Below are 12,806 nucleotides of genomic sequence, written 5' to 3'. Positions count from 1 at the left end.
GGGAAGTCAGGCCTGCATCTCTGGCATCAGCTGTCTTTAGGCAGGAAAGAGAAAGAAGCTTTGTGCTAGCCTCAGGTCAGTGCCATGTGTGACCATCTAGCTCTATCATGACTAAAATTTTAATTCTTACCCTGTACCAGAGAGATAGCTAGATATGTAGATGAATAACTAAATAAAAATGATAAATTGGTTTTAAAACTTATAGACAGATAAAATAATTGGATATATTTTATAAATAAGTTAATTAAGCCCACACCTGATCTGACCAGATTCAGCTGAAGGCCAGATGAGATTATGCTCTTATTTAAGCCCCAAACCTTTAAAGTATCTATTTTCTGTCCTATGTCTATTTGCTCAACAAGCTTTTTTGAGTTGGAATCTCACTCTGTCGCCCAGACTGGAGTGCAGTGGCTGCTCCCAGCCACTGCAGTCTCGACCTGCTGGGCTCCGGCGATCCTTCCACCTCAGCCTTCCAAGTAGCTGGAACTACAGGCACGTGCTACCACACCTGGCTAATTTTTTGATTTATTGTAGAGATGAGGTCTCGCCAAGTTGCCCAGGCGGGTCTCGAACCCGTGGGCTTAGGCAATCCACTCACCTCACCCTCCCAAAGCGCGGGATTACAGGCTGAGCCACCAAGCCTGGTTTAACAAGCTTTTAAACGTTAATCTGTTAGTGTTCTGATCCAGACATGGTAAATAATTGTTTTATGATTTATGGTTTGTATGTGTATTTCTTTATTCATCATTATTAGAAATCCATGTTTCATGGCCTCCCTGGACTAAACATAGAGATGCCCACAGTGTTATACCCAACTCCACTTCCTCAGTACGATGGGCGACCACCTGTCAAACTACAGCTAGCAGAATCCAGTGCTTCTCGACCAACTGCGGTAACTTTATCTCTCTTTAGATTTAACTTGTGACTTCTTTCTATACTAAAGAAGCAATGTGTGTTTTCTATGATTTCAAAAGCCTACCTTGAATTTGATTTCAATTTAGGGTTGTAAGCATAGTAAATTTAAACTCATCAGACTGCTGAAAATACTAGTTAAAGAATCTTATACTTCTAAGAAGTCTAGACAGTGTAACAGTTATAAAAATAAGCATTCACCTTCTATTCAGAACTGATTATCTTCATCCCAAAAATGCTCAGTACTAGGAGTCTACAAACTTTTTCTAAAAGGCTTGCTAGTAAATACTTTAGGTCTTTGTCATAAATACCAACTCTGTTGTAGTGCAAACGCAGCTATTGAAGCTATATAAATGAATGGGTATGGCTGTGTTCCAATACAATTTTATTAACAGAAATAGGCTGTGGATGGGCTGGATTTGACCTCTCTGCCATAATTTGCCAATTCCTCTCAAGACCATTAGAAACCCACGTACCAGTAAGCTTACCATGTCCACAGTCTTCATTCACCAAATTTCTCAGCCTTTCCAGATAGCTGCCATGTTCCTCATGCTTCAATTGCAGAACATGGAACATACAGATGTATAGCCAAGGATTTATATCCAGAAATGTAATACCTGATAAAAATTCTTCTAATTAGAAATTATTTCACTTATTTACTTATACAACATTCACCCAGCATCTGCTATATCCCAGACATTGTGCTAAGCACTAAGCTATGGATTCTAATTGCTCCAGAAGTTTGAGGTTGAAGACAAAGATGGATAAGTAAACAACTACAATGCAACATTATGATTTCTTTCATCAGAATATTCACAGGGTACTCTGGGAACACATTCAGGGCACCCAATCTAAAGGTGGAAGGAAAGAGGCAGAGGAGACTTTTTTAAGGATGTGGCTAAACTGAGACTCCAGAGTGAGGAGTAATACAGAGAAAGAGAGATGAATATTTACATTTATGGAAAACAAAAGGTGCATAAATGTAGAGAATGAGAGTGCACATTGACCATTTGTTAACTAGTAGGGTTAGAGTTTCAGGTGTGTGGAGGGAAAGGGTGGGGTAATTGTGTAGCAGAGCCCAAATGATGAGTCTTGGTTATTTTTTTATTTTTATTTTTGAAAGCAGGACTTATTGAGAGGACAGAAAAGCTCCCACAGTGGGAGGAGACCTGAGGGTATTGCCCAGGAGTCTTATTTAATACATTGAGGAGTTTGGGTTTTTATCTTGTAGACAGTGGATATGCATTGAAGAATCTTATATAGGGAAATGATGTGATCAGATTTGCTTCTTAGAAAAATGACTATAGTAGCAAGTAAAAGGATATCAGTCTGGGGCCACATTAAATAGTCCAAGATAGAAGTGATGAGGACTTTTTTTCTCAAGGCCAGGGACTTTGAGAATGTGGCTTGCCAGATTCCAAAGGTATTTGGGTGTCAGAAAGTAGGGGAAAAGAAGGAAACTGGCTTCTACTTAGTATCTGCTTCTACACACCCCAGAGCCCTGAAACATGCATTGTATGTATTGGATTACCATCTCTTCTATGCAGTCATGTATGGTGATACTAGTTATGCATTTTATTTGAGAGAACTGAAAAAACAGGCACTTGAGTCATTTTCTATAGGCTTTAATTCTCTTGAGGAATCCCAGTTGAGAGCACTGAATGCTTTCACAACAGCTATGCCAAGTAGGCAGTACCTCATACTTAGCTTCTGAGCTTATACTTACAGATAAGCTCAGAGAGGCTGATTTACTCAGAGTCACAGAGGTAGAATTTAAATCCAGGCCACATACTTGGCTCTCTCCCATGTATTTCGTATCTTGTTTCTTATGCAATAGTAGGGTATAAGCACTTAATATTGTGTCTGATGCTTAGGGTATTAAGTAAGTGCCACCTTTTTTCTTCTTTATTTTGACTACACGTTGGAGACTTATTTAGTCACTTTCAAATGAGAAAGTAAGTATTCGTTTAACAGCCATTTTGAAATAGCTGTCATATATGTGTCTTCATTTACTCTTAAAATCAGAACAAAAAGAAAAAATCTAAAGTAAAACCAAAGAAAATCCAGCAAGGAGAGGAGGAGGAAAAAGAATCCAGTGGTGAAATAGACCCAGCCCCAGTCACTGGCATGGGCACAGTGAACCTGCATGAAGGGAACAGTTGGTGCCTTTCCTCCCTGGGTATCCAGAATTTGCCTTTAGATGGAAGTGGAGCTGCAGGAAAAGATCGAGTCTCCTCGCCCTTCAGTTCTTCCAGCTGGAAAAGGGTCAGCAGTAGTGAGTCAGACTATTCTGATGCTGAAGGAGGCATGCAGAGTAAAATGAGGTAGTAATATTTTGTTATATTTTTATGCCTTGTATTCTAAGTTGTATGTAAGTTTATAAGTTACTTTAAAAATCTGACTGCTGCATGTTTTTTAACTTGAAGATTTTCAATTACGTGGGACTTTCCATTACTCTGAATAAGCATTGCTCTCTTGATCTGCCTTTGTGCATGTTGTTCTTCTCCCTAGACTCTTTTTTCCTTCACTCTTTTTTTGCCTTTTTGTCTTGCTAACCACTACTCATTTTCAATGTGGGCTCAGAAATTATTCTCTGGGAAGCCTTTCTGCCTTAGTGTTAATCATAATGGATTATAGTTATCTCTTTTACTATCCGTTGGTGCCATTTATAAGCTTGTCAAGGACAGGGGCTTTTTTTATGTCTGCCAGCGTCAGTATAATGTCTGCCACATACATAGGGTTATACATACAGTAGATATTATTAATGTTCCATATCTGACACTAGTGTCCTAACATCAAAATGTTGCTCTTTTATTCTGTAGTTGAGTTTATTCATTGTAAGTCTTAATAACTCGTTATATAAACAAACTGCTTTAGCATGATATGGTTGTATTTTGAAAAAAAAATTGGTAATTACAGTAACATCTTTAGGGATTATTCAGAATGTTTAATTTCTCAGTGTATTATTTAAATTAGCTGAAATAAATAGCATTTCATGTTTGCATTTTTTAAAAACTTAATTTTTTTCTTTTTTGGGGGGCATAAAAGGTCTTACCAAGCCAAAGTTCGCCAAGGAGCACTAGCTTGTTTTCTTTCTACTATAAAGTCAGTAGAAAAAAAAGTTCTTTATGGTTATTGGTCAGCCTTTGTTCCTGATACGCCTGAACTTGGAAGCCCACAGTCTGTGTCCTTGATGACTCTGACATTAAAAGATCCTTCTCCAAAGGTAAGGACATATAAGTTCTAAACTTTATAATAGGAAGAAAAAACTTGAGTCATTATTGTTTTCTCTGCTGTATCTGATTTTATTTGAATACCACTCTTATTAATACTGCCACATGTCCTGACTTGAGAACCTCTGGACAGGCAGGAAGATGGGAAATGGGCTTTTGTGAATAACAGGCTTATATAACTAATACATTGAGGGAGATCATATAGCGGTTGCATCCTGTCCCAGGGCTTGCTAAAAGCCTGAGCAAGCTGAGTTATGATTGTGTCTCCTTTGAGCTGCACTAAAGCAACTGTGCTTCCTCTCCTTTTATGGAAATGTTAATTGCTGTGGTATTCATAATAGGAAAACATCAGAAATGGATTAAACAACTCAATGAAATATCATGGTACATTTATAAAAGATGTATAAAACTTAGAAAAATGTTTATAATGTTTTGTGAAAGCATGGGATATAGAATTGTATATACAGTAGTGTCTTACCTGTTTTCTTTTTTTTTTTTTTTTCTTTTTTTGAGTTGGAGTCTCACTCTGTCGCCCAGACTGGAGTGCAGTGGCCGCTACCGGCCACCGCAGCCTCGACCTGCTGGGCTCCAGCGAGCCTTCCACATCAGCCTTCCAAATAGCTGAAACTACAGGCATGTACTACCACGCCCGGCTAATTTTTTGATTTATTGTAAAGATGAGGTCTCGCCAGTTTGCCCAGGCAGGTCTTGAACCCATGGGCTCAGGCAATCCACTTTCTCAGCATCCCAAAGTGTGGGATTAAAGGTTGAGCCACCGAGCCCGGCTTACCTGTTTTCTTTTTCATATTTTTCAAGTTATGTGTAATAAATATTTTATTTATTTTAACAAGAAAAACTTATTTTAAAAAAAGAAATATGGTTCACAGTTCTGGATTCTATAGCAAGATAGCCCATGACTAATCAAATATTTGCCTATGCTTGTATATGTTCATTCTTTTCCAGAAGTTAGCCTCTTATACAAGTAAGAAAAATAACCTGCTATTTACAGTAATAAACATTAAAAAGTTATGCTAAGTGGCATCTGGGTGTCCTCAGGTAACCAGCTACCCACAAACTGAATAGTTTAGTCCAGTAATGTATCATTCCTCTTCTATTTTTAAAATTGTCCATTAAAGGGGATGGGAGGGATAATAACCCACAATACATTGGAACTCCTTGAATAGCTAATTACTGTATGAGGTTTTCTAGACGATCTGTCAGAAGCTTTTACAGGGTAAAGAAAGATAAGTTGGTCGGGCTCAGTGGCTCAGCCTGTAATCCCAGCACTTTGGGAGGCCAAGGTGAGTGGATTGCCTGAGCCTGCAGGTTCAAGACCCACCCGGGCAACTTGCTGAGACCTCTTCTCTACAATAAATCAAAAATTAGCCGGGCGTGGTAGTGCGTACTTGTAGTTCCGGCTACTTGGAAGGCTGAGGTGGAAGGATTACCAGAGCCCAAAAGGTCGAGGCTGCGGTGGTTGGGTGCATGCTACTGCACTCCAGTCTGGGTGACAGAGTGAGACTCCAACTCAAAAAAAAAAAAAAAAAGAAAGAAAGATAAGTTAACCTCAATTATACATACACACACACAAAAAATGCTTTGTAGAGTATTTCAAATACCCAGTATTCTAAGAGGTTAAACCAGCAGAGAGTTTATACATTTAACTGAATCAGTAGTGAATGAGAACCTGGGAGAAAAATGGAAAATGAATGGTAGCAAATAAATCAGAAATGAAGTCATTAGAGTAATTGAGAGAAAAACTACTAAACAGATTTCAAAGTATATATTTGAGGACCCTCCAACTAGGAGAAGCTGCCAGCAGTGACTAAGGAGATGGTGCTGTAGAACAAGTAGCAGCCCAAGTTAGACACCTACATTGCAGCTGCCCAGCTAGAAGGATTCAGGACATGCAGCCTTGGAACATGAATACTGAGAGGCTATGAGGTCATATCTGATGAAAGGGAACTGGAAACACTTTCAGTATATTTATATCTTTATATTTTTAGATGTATACTTTTCACTTAAAGTGCTGTGAGAAGTTTTATATATTGCAAAGTGGCCTTATCTATCTTCTTGATTTGGGTACCTTTTAGATACATTCTTGCTATTTAACCTCGGTGAATGCAAGAAATGTGATGAGAAAAACGATACAGAACTTCTGGAGATGTCTTAGGTCCAGTGAAAAAGCCATATGAAAGTCCGGGAGAAGTGGAAAAACCAGTCATCCTTTTAGAGAGAACTAAAAAAGATGAAAGAAGTGATTTTTAAATTAGTCAGTTCAGTGTAATGATAAGTGAAATGGTTGTACTTGAGATTTTTTATCAGATATTAGCTTGGAAGTGTGTAAGTGTAGTGGTTATTGTCTGCCACAAGGCTTGGAACATACCTCTGCAAACTCTCCGTAGTATAATTAATTGTGCACCAAGACACACACTAGAAGAAATGTTGTGGTAGATGATGTTAGTGAGAGAGACTTTATAAAGACTTCTGGAAAGTTATGTGAAAAAATTAAAAGTTCCATTTCATGTAATTAGAATGGAACAATATTTTGGATTGACCAGATTAAAAGGAGCATCCATGTCTGTAGGCCAAGTGGTCATTTTCTCAGATGCTCATTATGCATGTAGAGTTAGATGGCTGGAGTTTCTCTTAGTCAGAATTAAACATGACAAGACAACAATAATATAACTTATTGAAATGCTTAGTTACTAATTTTGAGTTAATGGGAGCTCTGATTTGACCTATGGCATAATCAACTACAAACAAATTTAACTCCATACTAAGACATTTTCCAAAGAGAAATGAACAGAAAGAAGGATGATTGGACTCTTCCTGTCAAAACATCAACAACAGACAGAGGCTACTTTTAGGAAATTGAAACATGGACTGCTAGAATGGTTAATTGGGAAGGAAAAAACTTAGAAATTTCCCTCAGGGTTTGGCACTGTGTTGGTACTTGGGAAATAATCATTTCCATGTTGAAAATGTGCTTCTGAAAGCGCATCTTATATGTTTCCAGAAGGGACAGAGCAAATAACCAATAAAAATAACATGACTAATTTAAATACTTCTTCTATATGATATCCTCAGGTGTTATAAAGGCATATTATGAAGATAGATCATCAAGAATGGTCTCTAAGGAACAAAATATAGAGAAAATCTTTGTCTTGATATCTTGAGAATTAATCTTGATTTTTAGATTCCATCATGGTAATTTATTGCTGTTTTAGTTAACTATGAAAAGTGGAAACAAATTAAAATCTAGATAATAGATGGCATATCTAGAAAAGAGAATGAAAAGGTTGAATTTTTCAACTATTATGGAATGGTAGGTAAACAGATTTTCTCTTAATATGGCCAACCAAGAACATATATTTTGCTTTGGTGTCTCCAAATCTAGAGACCCTGACACAGTGTTCAAATGCCTCCACCTAAAAGACAACCAACCTGGGGAGTATGATCCAATGAAATTAACCTTGAAACGTGAATAATAATCAGTACTTGGACAAAGAGGCAAAGAAGGGCTCCTAGCAGGGACTTCTTTGTCACCTTTCCAAAAATATTCTGAAGCCAAACGCATAAAAAGAAAAAAAACTAGGATTAACTAAGCTACCTCAGCAAATATTTCTGCTGTGTTCTTAAATAGCAAAAAGGAAAAATACTTTCCTGTTTTGGTCACAGTAGACAAGCCTTCATGTCCAAGGAGGAGAAACTACATGCTAGTAAAACCAGGCATACTGATGTTTATAAGATTAAAAAGTCTTTCATCCATCACTGTAAATATTCAGACAATAAAACTTAATCAACAAAATGAGCTCTCTGGAGAGTTGCTCTTGTTATAATATGCTTGCACGTTAGTAATTTCTGCTGAAAGTGCTGATTAGACTGGTAAACAGGATATTAAATATTGATATAAGAACAAATGAAGCAGAACTTACACCAGATTCATCATCATAAGTAACAATAATAACAAAGATCTATTAAACAGTTTAAAGGAAGTTAGCTTAGAACAGTGAGAAGTATAATTTGATAAAGTATCAAATTTTCTCTGTAGATTTTATACCTCCATGGAAAAAAAACAGTTTCAGTGACATTTGTTTTCACCTGTGATGTCTTTCCCCCTTACGGTGCCAAAGTAAATTGTGCTGAAATTTTTTGACTTTGAACATCAGTACATTTCTTCCCACAACTTGATTTTTATTTTTATTTAGTTGGTAAGCTATTGGAATTGTGATTTTTTAATTGCTTTCTAAAGAAATGAAGGTTTAGCATAGTATTTCTCTTGTTTGGTTCAGACCAGCTATCTTATCAGGGATTGGCAAACTATGGCCTTTGGGCCAAATCTGACCCACCACCTATTTTTGTTTGATCTGTGAACTAAGAGTGTTTTTTACTCCCTTAAATTTTTTTTTAATATCGAAGCAAGAATAACATTTCATGATATGTGGAAATTATATGGAATTCAGATTCCACTGTCCATAAGTAAAGGTTTATAGAAATATAGCCACATTCATTTTTTATATAGTGTCTGTGCTACCATGGCAGAGTTGAGTGGTTATGACCGAGATTCTGGCCTGCAGAGTCTAAAATCTAAAATAATGTACTGCTAGCTCTTTACAGAAAAATTTGCCATCCTCTGGTCTAAGTTCTTGATCAGCTTTGTGTCTGTGCTCTCGCTGTCTCTCTCTCTCTCTCTCTCTCTCTCTCTCTCTCTCTGTCTTGTTCTTTTACATATATATATATACACAGAATTTCTTAATACACTGTCAGCTTCCTAACTTAAATGATGCTTAATTCTGAAGTCTCATGCTACTGTACCACGAATTTGTTTCCAGAGCAATAAATTTTAGACTTTTACTATTCCACTCTACAAAAGGCCTGCAGAAGTGATTTATTACTTTGTTGTTTGGAGATAATATAATTAAAGGCTTTCTGGACAACCTTTTTGACTCAGTCAGATATACCTAATGTTAAGTAACTATTTAGATTAGATCGTATAATTGGAATGTGTGATTTCCTGCTTTTAAAAATTTGACTGAGAGGCTGGGCTTGGTGGCTCAGCCTATAATCCCAGCACTTTGGGAGGCTGAGGTGAATGGATTGCCTGAGCCCATGGGTTCAAGACCCACCCGGGCAACTTGGCGAGACCTCACCTCTACAATAAATAAAAAATTAGCCGGGCATGGTAGCACGCGCCTGTAGTTCCGATTACTTGGAAGGCTGAGGCATAAGGATTGCTGGAGCCCAGCAGGTCGAGGCTGCGGTGGCCGGGAGCGTGCCACTGCACTCCAGTCTGGGCAACAGAGTGAGACTTCAACTCAAAAAAAAAAAAAAAATTTGACCGAGAATGTTCATTGGCATTTTGGGGTGTGCTGGCCAAAGAGGATGCAGTATTATTCTATATTAATAGTCTTGCATTAATTACCTGTATTCCATTTTGGTTAAATTGACTTTCTCTTCAATTCTTTGTTCATTTCTGGTCTTTAATACTGCAAAATCATCAGAGTACCATTTGAAAGTAATCTTTCAGTCTTCATAAAGAAAATCGATGCAGTAACACTTTTCCTGACAAATACAGCAGACTGACAAAGGTGTCCTCTTTGTCCTTTCCATCTATAAGATTTTACATAATGGCATTCTTTTCTTTGATTATCAGATACTGTTAGTTCAAGCAGTATTATTTCCTACACCTAAGATTGTTTCTAAAAGTTGTATCACTAATGATGCCTGCCAAGTTGAAAGTACACAAGGTTCCTAAAGTAACATTGAACACTCAGATATTTCAGAGTAGAATATAAAGCAGAATGTTCTCAGGAACTTTGATGTAAAACAGACTGAAAAGATGTGTATTTTTTTTTACCCCAAACTTTTTTTTAGTTAGCCTTCTGCTTGAAGGCCTCTAATCATTAAATTATTCTCATGCTCAGGATTTCAGATTTTTTGTGCTGTGGTGTAGCTTAGATTTATTCTTTACTATAAGAAAACCTAACAGTAGTGTGATTTAGAATTGGTTTTTTAGGTGTGGGATGCAAGTGGCCTAGTTTGTGGCTGTTTTTAGGACCTAATAGATAATTTCATTGCCTTTATTCTTCTAATTAAAATGATCCCAAATATTTGAAAATGAAGTATATGTAGCAAGAAGGGACTCCAACTCCTGATTTTTAACTAACCAATGTGAATCATCCTGAAATTTCAGACACGAGCTTGTGCTCTGCAAGTTTTATCTGCCATCTTGGAAGGCTCAAAGCAGTTTCTTTCTGTTGCTGAAGATACCAGTGACCACAGAAGGGCTTTTACTCCCTTCTCCGTAATGATCGCCTCCAGCATTAGAGAGTTGCACAGATGCCTTTTGTTAGCTTTGGTGGCAGAGTCATCCTCACAGACTATTACTCAGATCATTAAGGTAAATGTGCCAAGTTATCTGTGGGTTCCAGAGGGGGTTTCTCTGTTTCAATTTCATATAATGTTCTACATAGCCCAAAAGTAATTTAAGATTATAACTAAGTAATAATTTTATTAAAGATATTCTATTTGGAAGTCTGTACCTACTTGTCTGATCTTACCTACAATGTCTATATGTTCAAATAAATGATTTGCTAAAACTACTCCTTTATATTTAGCATTAAGTTGTACCAATGAGAATACAAGTGTTATTTTTTTAAAAAGACAAAAAAAGGGATTGATATTTAATTAAGTATAAAGATACTTCTTTTTAAATTAAACACTATGAAATTTGCCTTTTAGTACTGTGGTTTAATCAGGTTTATCGATGAGCAATTTTTTTGTATTTTACAGTGCCTTGCAAATTTAGTGTCAAATGCACCTTATAACCGTCTGAAACTCAGCCTGTTGACCAAAGTCTGGATCCAGATAAAGCCTTATATCCGCCACAAAGGTTAGTAGTGGTTTAAAACTGATTGCTGCTTCATATCAATCAAGCTAGAGTATTCCTTTAAAAAAAATAGTATTCAGAGCATTTAGCATTTTTATAGCTCTAAGAGATCGCTGCTTATTCTCAGATTTTCAAGAGTACCAACTGTTGCTAGAATCCCACTTTTGACCCCTCAAGCCCAGCGGAAGGAAGTGAGCCGGGGAATTAATTATAAAGTTTAATGCCTCTTTAGTGCTTCAGGGCAATGACCGGAGTATCTCTTTCGAATCAGAATTGAGGCAAGTGCAAGCAGTCCCCTTCAAGTATATAATAGTGTATATCCTTTAGGAATAGGTAGAAGATCTATGGATGGATGGATGGACGGATGGACAGACAGATATCCTCTTTTGGGGAAGAAAAACTGAAATATAAAATCTGACTGTTTTAACATTATCTCCTCTGAAGTTCAGTTAAAATCCCAGAACTTCAAATCATCACTAGCTACAGTGTCTTATTTCCTGACTTACTCCCACTTGTAATGTTTATGTACTGTAAATACTTGCCTTTAGAATATTTGTTTTTCTTTTGTTTGCCAACTTTCAGATCAAACAACATTCTGATAACTTGAGTTTTTTAGTCAGAATTGTAGAACAAGAAGGAAGCATGAATGTTTTTCATGACATTGTGGGAAGAACATAGGACCTGGAGTCAGTCCAGGGGTCTATAGCCCACTCCCATTTTTGCCATCTCATAGCCATGGCCCTCTCTGAATCCTAATTGTCTCCTAACAGGAAGAATTTTAACTGCCTCATAAGGTTTTAATTATAACTGCCTCATAAGATTTCATTTCATTAAATGAAACAATGATGTGTAAACTAAGTCCAGTCCACTTTTTACACCAATGTGTAAAATGGGACCCGGCAAGATAAATCTATCCTTCAGGCCTCTCATCACACTCATGGCAGAAATAAGATTAAAACAACCCAAGTCTCCTGATTCAGTCCCCTGCTTATTCCACTGTACCAGCTTTTCATTATCTGCATCTTCAACTGAGGGAAGTGGACCATGTATCAAAGGTTCCTTTCAAGTGTCTGACTTTTTCTGCCAGTAACATTGAACATTATTATTAAAATATTCAAACCCTGAAATACTTAAGTATAAATCTAATAGGCTGTGTGCCAGATCCATATGAAGCAAACTATAAAACTCTGATGAAAGAAATCAAAGAAGAACTGAATGAATGGAGAGGTAATTATTCCATGTTCATGGCTAGAGAAAGACTCAATATTGTCAAGATGTCAGTTCTTCCCTACTTGATCTATAGATTGACTGCATTCCCAATCAAATTCCCAGCAAGTTATTTTGTAGATATCAACAAACTGATTCTAAAGGTTATATGGAGAGGTAAAAGACCCAGAATTTATCTGTAGTAAATACAGTATTTATAGAGAACACAGTATTTATAGAGAAGAACGAAGTTGAAGGACTAACACTACCAAACTTCAAAATCTATAAAAGTACAGTAATAAAGACAGTGTCATATTGGTAAAAGAATAGACAAGGAGATCAATGGAACAGAATTGAGAGCCCAGAAAGAGACCCACATTAATCAACTAGTCTACAACAAAGGAGTAAAGGTTTTCTTTTCAGTAAATGGTGCTGCAACAACTGGACATTACATGCCAAAAAATGAATCTAGACACAGACCTTTTAGCATATTTCTTTTTTTTTTTTTTTTGAGTCGGAGTCTCCCTCTGTCCCCCAAACTGGAGTGCAGTGGCCGCTTCTGG

The 12,806-nt window shown here is 37.0% G+C and overlaps 1 protein-coding gene across 1 annotated transcript in view; it reads left to right on the top strand.

Annotated features, from left to right (window-relative positions):
- Window positions 1-12,806, top strand: part of HEATR6 (HEAT repeat containing 6) — a 36,093-nt gene that overhangs the window by 9,813 nt on the left and 13,474 nt on the right. The window contains exons 7-11 of the mRNA XM_008066966.1: window positions 755-892; window positions 2,938-3,236; window positions 3,961-4,138; window positions 10,342-10,548; window positions 10,941-11,040. Coding sequence (XP_008065157.1) covers window positions 755-892; window positions 2,938-3,236; window positions 3,961-4,138; window positions 10,342-10,548; window positions 10,941-11,040 — 922 coding nt within the window. The remainder of the gene's footprint in view (window positions 1-754; window positions 893-2,937; window positions 3,237-3,960; window positions 4,139-10,341; window positions 10,549-10,940; window positions 11,041-12,806) is intronic.

This window comes from Carlito syrichta, unplaced genomic scaffold (genome assembly GCF_000164805.1).
Source record: "Carlito syrichta isolate Samal-C Ts95f unplaced genomic scaffold, Tarsius_syrichta-2.0.1 Scaffold309200, whole genome shotgun sequence".
Taxonomy (NCBI): Eukaryota; Metazoa; Chordata; class Mammalia; order Primates; family Tarsiidae; genus Carlito; species Carlito syrichta.
This window is presented reverse-complemented; position numbering and strand designations above follow the sequence as displayed.